Here is an 18,585-nt window from a genome sequence, read left to right as displayed (position 1 = left end):
TTCGTAGAATTGCTCGAAGAACGCGTTCTTTCATACGGGCTCGACATTGATCATCTACCTCGAGCCATGGCAGAAATTCTCACGGATAGAGCGGGTCGCTGATTCCGAACCAGCCGGCTTCAAAGCGCTTCTTGGGAAGAGTTTCGAAAGGAATTTTTGACATTTTTTCTTCCGCCTCGATATTTTGAACAGCTTGAAGACAAAATTCGGGCACGAAAACAAGCGGTGGGCGAGCTGTTTAAGGATTTCGTCATAGAGATCCGCCTCCTAATGCACCACGCAGGGTATGACACGACTCAAGAACTCAACCGCATCTACGTGAGGAGACACGAACTTCGAACTCTGTCCCAGCTAACACAATTAGCCGTAGAATTTGAAAGCATTCAAGAACGGAACGAAAACGGAAACTGGAACTCACCAGAAGCGAAGTCACCTCCGAGTACAACAAGACGCAACAGACCCACTCCGAGCACAGAGTATAAAGAACCGGAAAGGAACCAGACTCGGAACCCGTTTCGTCAAGAATCATACAATCGTACCGATCTCATTAGTAAACCCGGCCCAACACAACACAGTACACCTAGTAAAGAGATCTCCAACAACATGATTCAGCATGACGCATCCCCCATTGCTAACGCGCGCACAGCATGTCGTCGATGCGGAGAACCCGACCATTTGGCGGCAAGCTGCCAAAATAGTTCTATCCTATTTTGTTGGGAATGCGGAAAACGAGGCATTAGAACTATCCAATGCTGCAAACGAGAAACGTCGGGAAACTAGGTGCGTCCTCGACTGCGACGGGAACAGCCGAGAACGACGCCATCCAGAACCCAAGAGCACACACACCCAAGAGAACTTCCACGTACATGACGGCCGGATAGTGGCGATGGTAAAGATTGAAGGAAGACCCACAGAAGCAACCATAGACACAGGGGCAACCCGAAGTTTCGTAAACCAAGCTCTGGCCGAGAGATTAATTACGGATACGAATGTACGAGACGCGTTAATGCAGATCCGTTTAGCCGACGGGTCAGTGAGGCCCATTACTCAAGTCCTACTCGCATCCACTCAACTACATATGCGCGAGGTACGGATACCCCTATTAGTATTACCAAGCATTGTGGAGAGCGTTATCCTAGGAATGGACTTTCTGTGCGCCATAGAAACCACAATACAATGCGGAACCACTCGCCTACATTTACGAGGCGTTTGCATCAATGACAACGAACCAATGACCTCCGCCAGCCATGTACTAAGCCAAGGACCCGAGAACAAAATCAAACGACCAACAACAGAGAACCCAACTACGAAATCCTCAACGGAGAACAGAATTCGAAGACAAACAATCATGGCTACGCCATCATCCACGGAGACCGCAAACGCAAGAAAACCAACACAAACCCCCGATACGACAGAGAGCAAGGATCAAACACAAGCAACAGAGAAGACGACAACGAGGATAACAGCAGGAAACAGGAATACGATGGTTTACACAGAGACCACCAGCACGAGAATGGCCACCGAGACCACCAGCACGAGAACACCCACAGAGAGCACGAGCACGACAATATCAACAACGATCACGAACACTAGGACACGGATCACAAGTTTAAGGACCACCATGGAACCGAGGGACATATACGCTGCTAGACAAATGGACGAAGTCGAGCCGATATTCCTTCGAGACACAGGCCAGCGGTATCCATCAATCATGGCTGCCACTACACCCATCATCTCCAACATTTCCGAGTACCTCACCCGACCAGACCACCCAAGCGCATTCGACACGACAATTCTTCCCGACCACTCCATCGAAACCGCCGACACAGAAATGAACACGCATGCCGAAGACGAACCAGAAATAGACATAGCACAAAACATCCGCGAATTTCTTGCCGACGAACTCCCAAAATTAATAAAGCAGACGCGAACTACTCCCACGGACAAAGAATGTTTGGCAGTCATATGGGCAAATAGAAAGCTACGTTGTTACCTCGAAGGCTACAGATTCGACGTAATTACCGACCATCTCGCCCTTAAATGGCTAAATACCCTTGACAGCTCCCGCGATCCAAGCAAGGTAACATCACACTACTGGTATTCTTTGATGCCTTTTCCAAGTGGGTCGAATTAGTCCCACTCAAGAAAGCAACGGCAGCAAACCTTGAACGAGCCTTTCGGGAACGAATCCTCAGTCATTTTGGAGTACCGAAGGTGTTCGTATGCGATAATGGGACCCAGTTTACCAGCCGATCTTTCTCAAGTCGGCAGGAGTAGCGCTCCAACATACCGCACCCTACTGTCCTCAAGAAAACCCCACAGAAAGGGCAAATAGGACTGTGAAAACGATGATAGCTCAGTTTGTAGAGGAACATCAAAGCACCTGGGACGCACTACTAACCGAGATGTCATTAGCCATCAACTCCAGTATCTCAGACACGACCGGCTTCAGCCCAGCTTTCTTGCTACATGGTAGAGAACCCCGTTTGCCCGGCGCTTTGTACGACGAAGTCACGCCTGGAACTGGAAGCCCCCCGGAATCAGCTCTATCCAAAGCAACCAGGCTCAAGGAAGTATTTGCCATCGTCCGTTACAATATCCAACATGCGAGCCGGAACAAGGACGCTACTATAACCTACGTAGAAGACAATAGGATCTTTGGTCCTCGTGCGTCAACATCACCTCTCCAACGCAGCCGACGGATTCGCTGCAAAGCTGGCTCCTAAATTTGACGGCCCGTACAGACTGAAGTGCTTCATCTCACCAAATGTCGTCCGACTCCAACACCAGAGCAACCGGAAATAAAGAGTAGCGAACATAGCGGACCTCAGGCAGTACCACGACAACGAGGACATCACAGACCAGACCAGCCCGAACGGCCACGACCAGACCCTACTAGAGTAGTAAGCCGAATAATCTTTTATTATCCCTACTCTGTATCTCTATTGTGACCACTCGTTAGTAAGTTAGTAAGCATGTTAGGAGAAAATTGTAAAACTGCACCACAGAAATCCATAATATTAAGTAGGACAGGATCAGTTAATCCATCTATTTCCCTAATACAGAACTAAGTTCCCGCAGCCGCCGACATGGATTTGGACGAGGAAAACTCCTCCGAGACTCCACCAAGAGACATGGAACTTGACGATGACGACCGGGATACTGAACTCGCAGACGACGACCACGAAATGGAGTCCCCCGATGAGTATTCCACCGAGAACGACATCCCAACGTCAGCGCACTTTCGGACCTATCGTGCCACACCACCACCACGACGAACAGCGGGTGACCCGACCGCTTGGGTTGACTTGACGTCAGCCCCGATGTCTACAGACGATCCACCCATAGGTCGCCCAGCCACACCACCGCTGTTCTCACGGCGTACTACCTATCCGTCGTATCCACGTAACGCCACTGAAGGCGTTAGACTATTTTAATACCAAAATATTACCGATGGTGGACGAGGTGGCAACCCCTACAACTATCGATGGAAAGAACAGGAGAAGCTATCGAAAAGAAAGAAGAGGAAACAACAGGGCTCGATGCAGGCAGAGATTTGTGCAGCCGATCACTGAGCGACGAACCTCGAAGCCACGCGGAAGCACATTTTTCTAAGCGACAAACTCCTAGCTACGCTCCGGGACACGCCGACATAACCTCGCCACACCTAACTCACTATTAAAAACACGCGTATCTGTCTGCAGCAACAGGCACACACACAAATACGCCGCGAACGCAGAACGTGCCCATGGCTACGCGCACACCTAATTCAGCCCGCTTCGTTTTAAGTAACAACCACATGGTGCAGCCAGGGCCTACATTAACGAATATAACTCGAATAAACACATTGCTTTGTAATTAACGCCCACTCCTCTCGAGTCATTTTATTCAAGATTTAACTGCTCTGCTTCGGCTTTTCCTGATCCTTCTGAGCCATTGCGACAACGCACTACCCTGCCTCGCCTTTTCCTGATCCTGCTGAGCCTTTGCGACAACGCACTGCTCTGCCTCGCCTTTTCCTGATCCTTCTGAGCCTTCGCGACAACGCACTGCTCTACTTCGCCTTTTCCTGATCCTTCTGAGCCTTTGCGACAACGCACTGCTCTGCCTCGCCTTTTCCTGATCCTGCTGAGCCTTTGCGACAACGCACTGCTCTGCCTCACCTTTTCCTGATCCTTCTGAGCCTTTGCGACAACGCACTGCTCTGCTTCGCCTTTTCCTGATCCTTCTGAGCCTTTGCGACAACGCACTGCTCTGCCTCGCCTTTTCCTGATCCTGCTGAGCCTTTGCGACAACGCACTGCTCTGCCTCGCCTTTTCCTGATCCTTCTGAGCCTTTGCGACAACGCACTGCTCTGCTTCGCCTTTTCCTGATCCTTCTGAGCCTTTGCGACAACGCACTGCTCTGCCTCGCCTCCCCCCTGATCCTCTCGAGTCTCCGGTGGCTTCGCGACGACGCGTTGCCCTACTCATCCAGTCTCCTAGCCACCCCTGTTCCGTATCCTCAAGCGCACGCTCCAGGTAGCGGGATAAGCCACCGTCCAAAGCACCGATCCACCAGGATCCATCCTGGGGCACCGGACAGACATTGGTGACTCACCTCAAAATCATTCTCTGGAATGAGTTTGGTGCTATTTTGAGGCCGTAAGGCAATCTTTTGAATCTATATGTTCCGTTATCTGCCGTAAAAGATGTGACATTTCTTGACTTTTTCTCTAGTTCAATTTGGTGGAAACCAGATGTTAAATCTAAACAGGAGAAATATTTTGATCTTCCCAACTGGTCCAAAATATCATCTATTCTGGGCAGTGGGAACTTATCGGCTATTAGTTTTTTATTTATGCCCCTATAATCAACTACCATTCTCCATCGTTTTTGAGTTTTTCCTGGTAGAGATTTTTTTGGTACTAATAGCAATGGGCTGTTGTATGCTGATACTGAGGGCTCTATTATGTCATCTTTTATAAGTTTCTTTATTTGAATATTTATTTCGTCTTTTTGGCTATGGGGTATTCTATAGTTTTTTATGTAAACCGGCTCATCGTTTAATAGTTTTAATTCCTGTTTGTAAAAGTAGTTTACTGTTATTGGTTCACTCTCCAATGCAAATATATCAACGTATTCAGAACAGAGGGTATTCATTTCCTTTTTTATAAATTTCGGAAAATTCGTATTAAGTTTTTTCATAATTTCTTTATTTTTGTTTATTTTTATGTTTTTATTGTTAATTAGTTCATAATCCTCAAGGTTTTCCGTTTGAATATTTGCATCGGATACTGTGCAATTATTATCAGTTGTATTGATGATTCGGACAAAAGCTTGTTTGCTTGTGGTAATTGTATTTGCAATGATGCCTTTGTGAATTTCCTGGTTCGGTATGAGAACTTCCACCAGGATCCATCCTGGGGCACCGGACAGACATTGGTGACTCACCTCAAGCACCGCGCGGCTGCGGCACTGCCTCGCCGGGTCGCGTCCCTCGCCTAAAGTCCCCACAACAACTACAAATTTCTTGTAGCCGACCCTAGACAGACTGAGTTTACCCCAGCCTGAAATAGGTTCCTTACAGAAGTCTACTGGCATTTTTATTCCGTCATCCCGATTTTCATACACATAATGTATGATTCGTCCACCGAATCCGGCCGATACTCGCTTGATTCGATCATCAACCGGCTCAATAACCTTAATTTTGTGTTATTCGGATCTGAGATGTTGATAGATCTGGGTGCGATTCATATTGATGTTTTTTTGATGATCTTCTTGAAGATGATGAGTATGAGGATGATGTTGTTGACGTTGTTGTTGATGTTGTTGTTGTAGTAGTTGTTGTTGTTGTATCACTGGCACTCAACTCAATTTCACTTACTCACTCACTAATTAATTGTTTGTACAAACTTGTACGAAATGTGGATCGCGCACGCGTAGTTTTTTATACCCGTACTCAAAAAAGAGTTAAGGGGTATATTAGATTTGTGGTAAAAGTGGATGTGTGTAACGCAGAGAAGGAAACGTTTCCGACCCCATAAAGAATATATATTCTTGATCAGCATCAATAGCCGAGTCGATATAGCCATGTCTGTCTGTCCCTCTGTCTGTCTTGTTGAGCGCCTAGATCTCAGAGACTATAAGAGCCAAGGCAACCAAATTTGGTTTCCAGACTCATGTGATATCCCACTGCTAAAAGTGCATTTCAAAATTTCGCCCCGCCCCCTTCCGCCCCCGCAAAGGACGAAAATCTGTGGCAGGCACAGTTTTAAAGATACGATAAAACTAAAAACGCAGTATCGTAGAGAATATCTACCAGACTGCTGAATCTGAATCAGATCGAATCATAATTATAGCCAGAATGAAGAAATGAATTTTCAGTTGCTTCCCCTGCCACTTATGCATGAGCACACATACAGTCGTCGCGACGACGCGGCTCGGCTGTCGCAGCGGCAAAGAACCAACTTCGTGTGCCTTCGTATGCTGTATGCATACAAGAGAGCGGCTGGCTCTAGAGCGCTCTCTCTCTCTAAAAAAAGAGAGGCTCAAGAGAGCCTGGAGCCAGCTCTAAAGCCAGCCTGCAAAATTCGTGTGGCGGTATGTATCTTATTCTTATATTGTCTTTGGTCATAGCCTCTGATGCCTAATGCAGTCGTCGCTGTCAACAAGGTACATTTTAATATAAGGTAAGGCAATTCCTTAGCAAGTGGCCGCAACTCATTTGGCAGCTTACCGCTCTTCGTGATATACCTTTGCTGTTCACTTTGCTGCCCCACTGCGACGCGACTGACAATAGATCAATGACTGCCAAACCGATTCCATGAAGGCGGAATGGGCGAGGGGTCTAAAGTGCAAGGTTTTTGACTCTATGCCTACAACTTCAGGTGTTCCACTGTATATGGGCTCATACACACAATAATAGTTAGCAGCCGCTGGGGCCAAAGGGCAACCCCACAAATTGACAGAATAAGACATAACTATATATGCACCTGCCAGCTACACCGCAAGAGAGAGCATTGGAGTATGAAAACTTCTCATATCACACCGAATTCTAGTGGTCTCGAAACAACAACAAAAGTAGTCAATAAACTTTTTCTTTTTGCACAGAAACTAAAACAATTTTGGGAAAAAAATCAAATTGAAACTTATTCATTGTTTACGATCTGCTCCTCAAGATCGTCGCTGTCTTTCTTCAGTGTCTCGTTGTCCTCCTCGCAGTGGGCTTTGTCCATCCCGAGGGCGCAGTTCTTCTCCTTAAGAAACTTCTTAACTTTCTCTATGATAGCATTCTTCTTGTCAAGATCATCTTTTTCTTTCTTATGCGTCTCGTTATCGCAATCGCAATCGCGATCGTCTTTCTGTTGGGGCTCGTCCGCCTCCTGAATGGCTGCAAGCCCGTTTGGCGGCAACAAAGTAACAAAATGGAAACGCTCGCCCATCAGCTGATAGTAAAGATGAATGAAGGGCTCCGAGCAGCAGTAGTTGCTGCTAACCGAGATGTCAAAGTACTGCATATTCGACTTGCGGATTGTTGGATCAAATTTGAAAACGGTGCGGTTGGGGTCGCCCGCCTTGTTGCCACAAATGACAGTGGGAATGCGGCCGCAATCGTTCCACAGTTGGGTGTTCCACAGGACCACATTGTCACAGGTCTCCTCGTCGGTCAGATCGCACATAATGATGGCACAGTCACTGCCTCTATGGTACATGCGGCCCAGTACGGGATGCTTGTGCTCACCGGTGGTGTCAAAAACATTGAAGCGAACACGAGATCCTGTTCAGTGTGCATTATTGTCGGCCAATAGTAGGAATTCGCATTGAAACGGCCTGTGAGGAGTCGATTTGCAATGATTACAATGCCCACAACGACCAGCTTGTAAGTGGGCAAATTATCCATGTAGTACATGGTTGAAAGCAGTTTTAATAGCAATAGAATTTATTGTACAAAGTATACTTTTTGGGAGGAGAGAGCAAAGTGAGTGCCTGCTGTGCCTTATCCAAGGGAAAATCTACAATGGGATTGGCTTTGAAGGGTTTGTTTCATTATTGATGGTTTGGACTATTATTATTATGCTCTCTTTTCCAATGTGGCTTAGCAGGCTGCAGGCGTGAATTTATTGCCATATTTTGTGATTGAAGATTTTAAAATTAATTTAAAAACGTAAAATAAGTTCTCTCTCTGTCAAACTCTTTATCTGTCCTTATCTGTATCTCTATTTATCTATCATTCTTCCGTCTAACTACTAAAACGTCCTTCAAGATCAAGTTTCTGCTATTACTGCCTTTTTTCTTTGGGAATCAAGAGCCAAGAAATTCATTCGTTTGCCAAAGTCTAAAGTTATTTGTTTTTCTTTTTGAATTTTTTTTTCGATTCCAGGCTTTTTGTTTCTTTTTCCACTCTTTTTTGGCGGCATGCAACAAACCTTTTTGTTTCGTCTGCTGATGTTGGTGTTGGGTAGTTTTGAATTAATGTGAACTTAGTGTCGTCTGGCAATATTCCTTTGTCTGTGCATTTATGGCCTAAGTATGTTACTTCGTGACTGAAAAATAAACATTTGTCTGGGTGCAACTTTAGATTGTATTTTCTGCAGATAGTGAACACATCTCTAAGGTTTTTTAACATGTGTTCTTCGGAACAGCCTAATACGACCAAGTCGTCCATGTATAGGAATGCCTGTGCAGGTGATAATCCTGCAAATGCCATGGTCATCATTCTTTGGAATGAGTTTGGGGCTATTTTGAGGCCGTAAGGCAATCTTTTGAATCTATATGTTCCGTTATCTGCCGTAAAAGATGTGACATTTCTTGACTTTTTCTCTAGTTCAATTTGGTGGAAACCAGATGTTAAATCTAAACAGGAGAAATATTTTGATCTTCCCAACTGGTCCAAAATATCATCTATTCTGGGCAGTGGGAACTTATCGGCTATTAGTTTTTTATTTATGCCCCCTATAATCAACTACCATTCTCCATCGTTTTTGAGTTTTTCCTGGTAGAGATTTTTTTGGTACTAATAGCAATGGGCTGTTGTATGCTGATACTGAGGGCTCTATTATGTCATCTTTTATAAGTTTCTTTATTTGAATATTTATTTCGTCTTTTTGGCTATGGGGTCATCGGCTCATCGTTTAATAGTTTTAATTCCTGTTTGTAAAAGTTGTTTACTGTTATTGGTTCACTCTCCAATGCAAATATATCAACGTATTCAGAACAGAGGGTATTCATTTCCTTTTTTATAAATTTCGGAAAATTCGTATTAAGTTTTTTCATAATTTCTTTATTTTTGTTTATTTTTATGTTTTTATTGTTAATTAGTTCATAATCCTCAAGGTTTTCCGTTTGAATATTTGCATCGGATACTGTGCAATTATTATCAGTTGTATTGATGATTCGGACAAAAGCTTGTTTGCTTGTGGTAATTGTATTTGCAATGATGCCTTTGTGAATTTCCTGGTTCGGTATGAGAACTTCTTTGTGTTCTGAGCATATTTTCATTAAACGGTCAACTTCGGACCTAGCTGGAATTGTTATTGTATTTATATTTTGTGAATTTCGCATAGGAATGGCTATGTCTTCGTGAAAGTCGTGTGGTCTCAAAGTTAACCAATCTTGATTATCTTGGTAATCTAGAATGCAATTATATTTTTTAATGAAGTCTAAACCAATCCAGTACAATTGATTGGAAAGTCATCTTTGACAAGATGAAAAGTATGTTTTATTAAAATATTGCCGCATATCAAGTCCGCCTCCACTATTCCTAGCGTATTAATTGTTCCTTTCCCTATACCATTGAGGTTCATTGTAATTGAATTATTTATTTGTATATTATTTGTAATTTCGCCAATTTTGAAAATTGAAATATCAGCCCCTGTGTCTACCAAAAACGTTGATACCGCATTGTTTAGTGAAGTTTTTGTTGATATAAAACTATTGAAATGTAAATTGAACACGAATATGGATTTTTTAGCGCTATTTATTTTTGTGGGGGAGTTTATGCGTTTTCCGCATTTTCTGTACTATCTACAACGCGGACATTTTGGTGGCCTCCTCGTCTATTATTTTGTTGATTATTTCCGTTTCGGTAATAGCCACCGTTATTGTACCGACCGTTGTAGTTTCCGCGGAACTGGTTATTACCACGACCTCGGGGTACCCTGGAAACGGCCTCTGTTTCCACGATACCCCCTATTTGAATAGTAGATCACGGTATCTGCTCGTCCAGTTGCTTCGGTGCAACTGGTAACGAATTTTGCTACCGCTTCGCTCATGGTCGAGAAAGTTCCAGCCTGCATGATAAGTTTGACCTTATCATTGGTGCAGTTTTGAATCATTGCCTTGACCGCCTGCTGGGTACTATATTTTTCTGCCTGCTCATGTGTCATGAAATAAAAGCGCATTCCAGAGTTTTTGTTAATTGCTCAATTTCTTTTGTGTACTGGTTAGCGGTCTTACTCATCTGACGGATGTTCATTATTTTGGCAGTTATTGAATCTATTGATTCGCCTTTTACGTTTGTTTTAAGTCTATTTATAATGGATACAAGTGTGCATTCTGTACTAATTAAATTCCTAACAGCACCTTTTAGTTTGGTTTTTACCAATGACACTGCTGTGGCGTCATGTTCACCTTTGATGGTGTTAACCAAAGATAAGGCATCCAGAAAACTTTGTAGGTTTTCTGCCCTACCGTCAAACTCTGGGATGAGTTTGCTGGCTGTATTAAGAAATTCTATTATTGTTTGAGGCATATTTGAACCTGAAGGTTTTTCACCTTCTGAACTATCGTCGCTATCTGAACTATTTTGCAGCAGTTCTCGTGTGAAAACTGCTGGGTTATTTAGCGCGATTGGTATCACTAAATGCAAATGGTGTCTTTTGTTAATGTTCTCAAGGCACTCTGTTAGCCGTCTGAGAACATCTGTGACCTGGCCGTTATGGAGTTCAGAAAGGTTATGGTGGGCTGCTTTTATTAAGCATTTGATTTCGTTGTAATTGTGAACAACGATCTCAGTATGCTTAATTAGCGTTTGTCGCTTAATGCGCTTTGTCTTATTTAGACATTTATATGATTTATCAAATTCCACCTTGAAGTTTCTAATTTTTTGTCTTAATGTTTCCCATTCCATTCCGAGTGGTAGCTGGGATATTTTGTATATTTCACCCGTACTCAAAAAAGAGTTAAGGGGTATATTAGATTTGTGGTAAAAGTGGATGTGTGTAACGCAGAGAAGGAAACGTTTCCGACCCCATAAAGTATATATATTCTTGATCAGCATCAATAGCCGAGTCGATAGAGCCATGTCTGTCTGTCCGTCTGTCCGTCTGTCTGTCTGTCCGTCTTGTTGAGCGCCTAGATCTCAGAGACTATAAGAGCTAGGGCAACCAAATTTGGTTTCCACACTCATGTGATATCACACTGCTACAAGTGTATTTCAAAATTTCGCCCCGCCCCCTTCCGCCCCCACAAAGGACGAAAATCTGTGGCAGGCACATTTTTAAAGATACGATAAAACTAAAAACGCAGTATCGTAGAGAATGCCCATACCTACCAGACTGCCGAATCTGAATCAGATCGGATCATATTTATAGCCAGAATGAAGAAATTAATTTTCAGTTGCTTCCCCTGTCCCCCCTCCCGACGACGACTACGAAACTCATTTTCCTTCTCGCTCGCACACTCTGCCGCGTTCAGTGCGCGAGCAACCTCTAGCGGAGGAGATGTAGAATCTAAATGGCCGGCAAAAATCCTCCAGCTGAACCCTCCCAGAGGGTGCCGGCTGGGCAATGGGCACTGCATTATCCCGAATCGGGTAATGCATTGCCGCTTGCTCTGTCCGGGGTAATGCAGTGTCTAGCCAAGGCCAGGTCCAGGTCTTCCCGACCAAAAATTTGGGGGAACTGAACCATGGCCATGGCTGGAGGTGCCTGGCGGGTAGGCATAAAACGCTGGGGGGTGGTCCCCCCGAAAAATATTAACCAGCATGGACCCTCTGGGCCAACAATGGAGCGGACGAAAGATGAAGCAAGGGTTGGGATGTCAACCCAAACGTCGGTGGAAAGCGTGGCTGCTACCACCGGCGGGCACGGGGAGGAGCAATCCTCTCTGCGTGTCGCCAGCGGCCACACCTCTGATATGACGGGAGCAGGTCATATCAGTTGCAATGCTACTGCCACAAAAACGACTCACTCTCTGTAACCAAGACGGAGAAAGACAGCCTTCTCCGCTCCCCGGAACCAGGTTCCAGCTCCCCGCGTAGGGAAGGGCCGAAGCGTTCCAAGGAGGGGTTGAAGGCGAAGGCGCATTACAAAGCGGCCCTCAAGATCGTGGGACGGCTCCAGGGCAGGAAGGACCTCTCTGAGGATGAGAAGGCCAAAATGACCTGGGCCGAAGAACGGATAAAGGAGGGCCGGCTGCACTTCTCGCAGATGCCGCAGATGAAGGCATCGACGGAGGGATTTGCCAACAAGGTGGAGGAGAGTCTCGCCACCAAAAGGCAACGCTCGACCGAGAGTGCCAAGAACGACACTCCGGTGAGCAAGCGGCAACGCGGGCCCAAGGTGGCAGCCCCCACACCCAAACAAGCGAAACGTCCCCAAAAAGCGAAGGTCAGTGAGGTGACCAAACGACATTTAATCGTGGCACTCATTGACCGGAGCGAAGAGAATGGCAAAATAACGGCGGCGCGGTGGAAGATGGTGCACGCGCGGCTCGTGGATGCCCTGTTCGCCAGAATGGAGGAGGACCCAACGTTCGTTGCCCACGTTCGATGGTGCAGGGTGGCTCAACGGGGTAAAAATACTTAAGTGTATGGACGACCCCACACTCAAGTGGCTGACGCAAACGGTCTGCCAACTGGAAGCGTTGTGGGAGGGGGCCAAGCTGGAGGTGGTGGACAGGGAGCTAATCCCGTCCATACCAAAGGCAAAGGTACTCTTCCCCATCGTAATCCAAGGGGACCGTGCGCTGAAGCTGCTACAGAGGCAGAACCCCGACGTGCCAACGGCTAACTGGAAGATTCTGCATATCGGGAGCCCACTACCCAACGAGGGGGGCCAGAGTGCGATCATCCAGATCAGCAAGGAGGCAGAGGACCTGCTATACCCAAGATTCGGGAAGATGGCGTGGGGGATGGGCAGTGTTTACCTGCGGTTGAGAAGCGCCACCCCGAGCACAAAGATGCGCACACTCTGCAGGCGGGCGAGGTGGAGAAGGACCTTGGTCTGGACACCATCGTGGAGCCCGCACAGGGTCTTGCGCTGGACTCGGGAGGAGGAGGGGAGGACGGTGACCTGACGATAGTAGTCAACCCGTCGAGTGGAGCTGAGCCAGACGCACATGGTGAGTGTGCTGCAGCTCAACCTCCACAAGAGTAAAATTGCGTCGGCGGAGCTCCTCTTTGCCATGGAGCAAGGGCGCGCCGACATAGCCTTAGTCCAGGAGCCATGGGTTGCCTCAGGCAATGCTGTGGCCGGGCTAAAGTCCTCAAATTTTAACGTATTCTACACCATCGGTAAGCAGGAACAGAACCGCCGTACTCGTACGGAAGGGAATCCATGCTCACCTTATGTCTCATTAGAGCACTGACGATCTAACCGTGGTGATGCTAGAAAGCAAGGAAAGGCGCCTGATGGTAGCCTCCTGCTACATGGCACACGACAGGCCGGCTCCACCTGAAGAGTTGATGCACCTAGTGGCGGAATCCAGCCCCGAAGGACCAGCAACTTCTCGTCGGCACGGACGCAAACGCACATCACAACGTGTGGGGAAGCCCCGACATCAACGATAGAGGTGAGTCCCTCCTAGACTTCATACTATCAACTAACCTAGAAGTAGCAAACGTAGGAGAGGAATACACCTTTGTAGGTCCCACCTCTTCAAACGTGCTAGACTTAACACTCGTAGCGGGAACAAGTACGGTGGTATCTGGCTGGAGAGTCCTTGAAAGACCATCCTTCTCAGACCACAGGTACATCCAGTTTAAGTGCGAATTCGAACACTCTCCGAAGATAACTGTCTATAGAAACCCCCGGAACACAAACTGGGAAAAGTTTAAAAAGACAGTTACCTCGAAGCTCGCGAATCGTCCGGGCACAGTGAAATCCCCGAAGACATAGAAACGTCCCTAGAGACCCTATCCAGGGAACTACTGGATGCGTACCACGCATCGTGCCCACCCTCGAGAACGAAAAAGAGGACCAAACCACTCTGGTGGAACCGGGACCTATCGCTCCAAAGAAACAACCTCAAAGAATTCTTCAAAATCGCCAAACAGGCGAACGAGGATATAATCAATGAGGAATACAAAACCCTACTCAGGGAGTACAAGAAGGAAATACGCAGGGCACAAAGAAACTCGTGGAGGAACTTCTGCTCCAATATCGAGAAAGTCCCAGAAACGGCTAGACTTCGGAAGCTGCTATCAAAGCAACCCACCATACAGAGTCAGCTGAAACGAGAAGATGGACAGTGGACTGAGGGCAGTGAAGAAGCCCTAACAGCACTAATGGAAGCTCACTTCCCAGGATGCACCGAGGCTGCTGACGCTACAACGCATCAGGACCTAGCAACTGAGGAAGAGCATCCCCCAACAGGTCTCATATCGTCTAAGAAAATCTACTGGGCTATAGACTCCTTTGCGGGTACAAAAGCACCTGGACTAGACGGTATATTCCCAGCCATGCTACAGGTGACCAAAGACGTGATCACCCCATGGCTCTCTGCAATATACTCAGCTTGCCTGAGCACGGGCTATATACCTATTCAATGGCGGACCTCGAGGATTGTCTTCCTTCCAAAGGCAGGAAAGTGCAGCCATATGAGCCCCAAGGATTACAGACCGATAAGCCTCACCTCCTTTCTACTCAAAACACTAGAAAAGCTGCTGGATCTACACATCAGGAATGATGTAGGGAGACTGATGTCAACCAACCAGCATGCCTACACCAAAGGGAAATCGGTGGAGACGGCACTGCACTCGCTAGTAGCCACCATCGAGAGAGCCCTCCATAATAAAAAGTATGCTCTAGGAGTGTTCGTAGACATATCCGGAGCATTCAACAACGTGAATATGAGCGCGATAATGGACCGCCTAGAAGCGATCAACACACATCCCGCAATCAACCTCTGGATAAAGAACCTTCTAAGTTGTAGACGGGTGTACTCAGAGTGGGGCACCGCTTCCATGGTGAAAGGGGCGCACAGAGGCACACCTCAGGGTGGGGTCCTCTCGCCCCTCCTATGGAATCTGGTGGTCGACGATCTGATAAAGAGATTCGAGAGGAGAGCCCCAAAAATAACAGCTTATGCGGACGACATAAGCATAATTATTACGGGAGTATGCCCATCGAGCCTCAGCTCTATAATGGAATCAACACTCAGGGAGATATGTGAGTGGGCGGGAAAAGTAGGACTCAGTATCAACGCGGACAAGACGGACCTCATTCTCTTCACCAAGAGATACAAGGTACCGGCATGGATCCCCCCGAAAATTGAAAAAACCAGTCTGACCCCTAAAACACAAGTCAAATACCTCGGCATAGTACTGGACAGCAAGCTGGCGTGGAGACCCAATGTAGTGGAAAGGGTGAAGAAGGCCACCATTGCGCTATACGCATCCAAGAAGATGCTCAGCAGCACATGGGGCCTGCCAACCTCATACATGGGACCCGACGATTGGAAAAGGGGTCGGGACCAGACTCAACACCTCAACATATACACGGATGGCTCCAAGATGGAGGAAGGAGTTGGTGCGGGCATATATTGTACAGACTCTGAAATAAGGCTGTCCTATAAGCTACCGGACCAATGCAGCATATTCCAGGCAGAAGTCTTTGCCATACGGAAAGCGGCGGAGGTTGCTCGATGTACGGAACGCCCACATAATGTGGTCAACCTGTTCGTGGACAGCCAGGCGGCGATAAGATCCATGCAGTCGTCAGCGGTCAGTTCCAAAAATGTCCTGGCAAGCAGGGAGGCACTAGATTTCCTAAGCACGACAAAGTCAGTGCGGATCTATTGGGTTCCCAGCCACCAGGGCATCGAAGGCAACGAGACAGCAGACGTACTGGCTAAGGAAGGCGTCGGGCTGGCAAACGACAGGACTGAGAACGTGCCTGTCTCCCTCAGAGCGCTCCAAGGCGATCTAGAAAGGAGGGCACACATACAGGCCAGCAGCAGGTGGAGGAGAACCACCAACTGCAAGATCGCGAAAACCATGTGCAACGAGAGCAATGGTAAACTCAGCCAATACCTACTACACCTACCACGGAAGGACTGTAGGATGCTAATAGGTATACTCACAGGTCATTGCCTGGCTGCAGCACATGCAGTCAAACTAGGCATCACCAACAGTGACAAGTGCAGGAAATGTGATGAATCTGGGGCTATCGAAACCCTGGAACATCTAATCTGCCAATGCCCGGCCCTCTCAAGGGCAAGAAACATACATCTTGGCAGCCCGGTACTGGCATCGCTGGAAGATGCATCCAAGAGGACGCCAGCGAAACTCCTTGCCTTTGCAAGACTCTCCTCGATCCTCACGGATTTCAAAACCGCGTGAAAACACTCAGAAGGTCCATACGCACCAATCCGGACAACTAAGGGCCATATTGGCCTATGCGTGGCCCCGTGAGGGCCGTCCGGGACAACCTAACCTAACCTAAATGGTACATGCTGTAAGGAAGCGATCTAGGCCGGGGTACAACTCTCAGTCACGCCAGGGTCGAAATTATAGAAATATTTATAATTTGCCGGGACTCCGAGTCTTGAGCCACCAACGGGGCGGAGAGTGGGTCTCGGGGCGGGGAATCGTGGAATTGTTCCCAGCGGGCACCTGGGCAGTCGCCGGGCGGCACCTCTGGGAAGCTACGGGCGGGAATCAGGAACATTATTCCCAGAAGGCACCTGGGCAGTCGCCGGGCGGCCCCTCTGGGAAACTACGGGCGGGCTACGGGAACATTATTCCTAGAGGACACCTGGGCAGTCGCCGGGCGGCACCCTCTGGGAAACTACGAACGGGAAATAGGGAACATTATTCCTAGAGGACACCTGGGCAGTCGCCGGGCGGCACCTCTGGGAAGCTACGGGCGGGAAATCGGGAAAATCATTCCCAGAAGGCACCTGGGCAGTCGCCGGGCGGCACCTCTGGGAAGCTACGGGCGGGAATCAGGAACATTATTCCCAGAAGGCACCTGGGCAGTCGCCGGGCGGCCCCTCTGGGAAACTACGGGCGGGCTACGGGGAACATTATTCCTAGAGGACACCTGGGCAGTCGCCGGGCGACACCCTCTGGGAAACTACGAACGGGAAATAGGGAACATTATTCCTAGAGGACACCTGGGCAGTCGCCGGGCGGCACCTCTGGGAAGCTACGGGCGGGAATCAGGAACATTATTCCCAGAAGGCACCTGGGCAGTCGCCGGGCGGCCCCTCTGGGAAACTACGGGCGGACTACGGGGAACATTATTCCTAGAGGGCACCTGGGCAGTCGCCGGGCGGCCCCCTCTGGGAAACTACCAACGGGAAATAGGGAACTTTATTCCCAGAGGACACCTGGGCAGTCGCCGGGCGGCACCTCTGGGAAGCTACGGGCGGGAAATCGGGAAAATTATTCCCAGAAGGCACCTGGGCAGTCGCCGGGCGGCATCTCCACACGACTTCACAAAATAATCCCACAAAAGAAGTCAAGACGGCGATTTTGACGTTTGATTAATCCTTTATTCCTGGCCTTTTCCTGGCTCGTGGACCCTGCCTACCGCACCGCTCAGCTGCCCGCCTACTCACGACGGTGAGACTCGCTTACCCTCAATCCTTGCGTTCGAGTTCTTCCTTGTTGTGTCCCCGGGCGGGGAGATCGTCGTCCTCTCCTCTGGCCGATGCACGCGTGGAGCCGTGCGTGTCGCCGTTTGCCTTCCGTGCGCGCCGTTTTTTCCTTGCGCTAACTTTTCGCGCACGTCTGCCCTGTTTTGCACTCTAACACCGACTCTCCCACGATCTCTCACGCTCGCCATCTCGAACCTCGTTGCCGGTCTCTCGACTTCGTTTTCCTCTTCGCTATACGCCCACGCTCTCTCTCTCTGTGGGCTCGTAGCTGATATTTGTTGCGGCCGCCGTTGTTCTCACGCTCTCTTGTCGTTTTACGTTGGTATTGGTGGCCGAGCTTTGGTTTCGTCTGCTTCGTTCGGGCTCTCTCTCTCTCTGTGGGCTCGTTGCTGATATTCATTGCGGCTGCTGTTTTCTCGCGCTCTCTTGTCGGTTCCACGTTGGTATGGGTGGCCGAGCTTTGGTTTTCGTCTGCTTCGTTCGGGCTCTCTCTCTCTCTGTGGGCTCGTTGCTGATATTCGTTGCGGCTGCTGTTTTCTCGCGCTCTCTTGTCGGTTCCACGTTGGTATGGGTGGCCGAGCTTTGGTTTTCGTCTGCTTCGTTCGGGCTCTCTCTCTCTCTGTGGGCTCGTTGCTGATATTCGTTGCGGCTGCTGTTTTCTCGCGCTCTCTTGTCGGTTCCACGTTGGTATGGGTTGCCGAGCTTTGGTTTTCGTCTCTGCTGTTGGAGCTTTTGGTTCGCGGCTTGGCTTACCTCGGTTGTGGGAGCTTTCCGTTGATGA

General features: G+C 48.2%; 1 protein-coding gene across 1 annotated transcript; it reads right to left on the bottom strand.

Annotated features, from left to right (window-relative positions):
* Positions 1-7,129: 7,129 nt before the first annotated feature.
* LOC111075948 (GTP-binding nuclear protein Ran-1-like) lies at positions 7,130-7,693 on the bottom strand. Its single transcript, XM_022369484.2, has one exon. The coding sequence runs from the start codon at positions 7,691-7,693 to the stop codon at positions 7,130-7,132; it is 564 nt and encodes a 187-aa protein (XP_022225176.2).
* Positions 7,694-18,585: the final 10,892 nt, after the last annotated feature.

The sequence above is a fragment of the Drosophila obscura genome, unplaced genomic scaffold (assembly GCF_018151105.1).
Source record: "Drosophila obscura isolate BZ-5 IFL unplaced genomic scaffold, ASM1815110v1 contig_46, whole genome shotgun sequence".
In the NCBI taxonomy this organism is placed as follows: Eukaryota; Metazoa; Arthropoda; class Insecta; order Diptera; family Drosophilidae; genus Drosophila; species Drosophila obscura.
Note: the sequence above shows the minus strand (reverse complement) of the source record. Positions and strands in the feature narration are given on the sequence as shown.

What these genes read in the sequence shown, in the direction of transcription:
- LOC111075948 (XM_022369484.2), bottom strand. Translation starts at nt 7,693, where the DNA reads ATGTACCATAGAGGCAGTGACTGTGCCATCATTATGTGCGATCTGACC.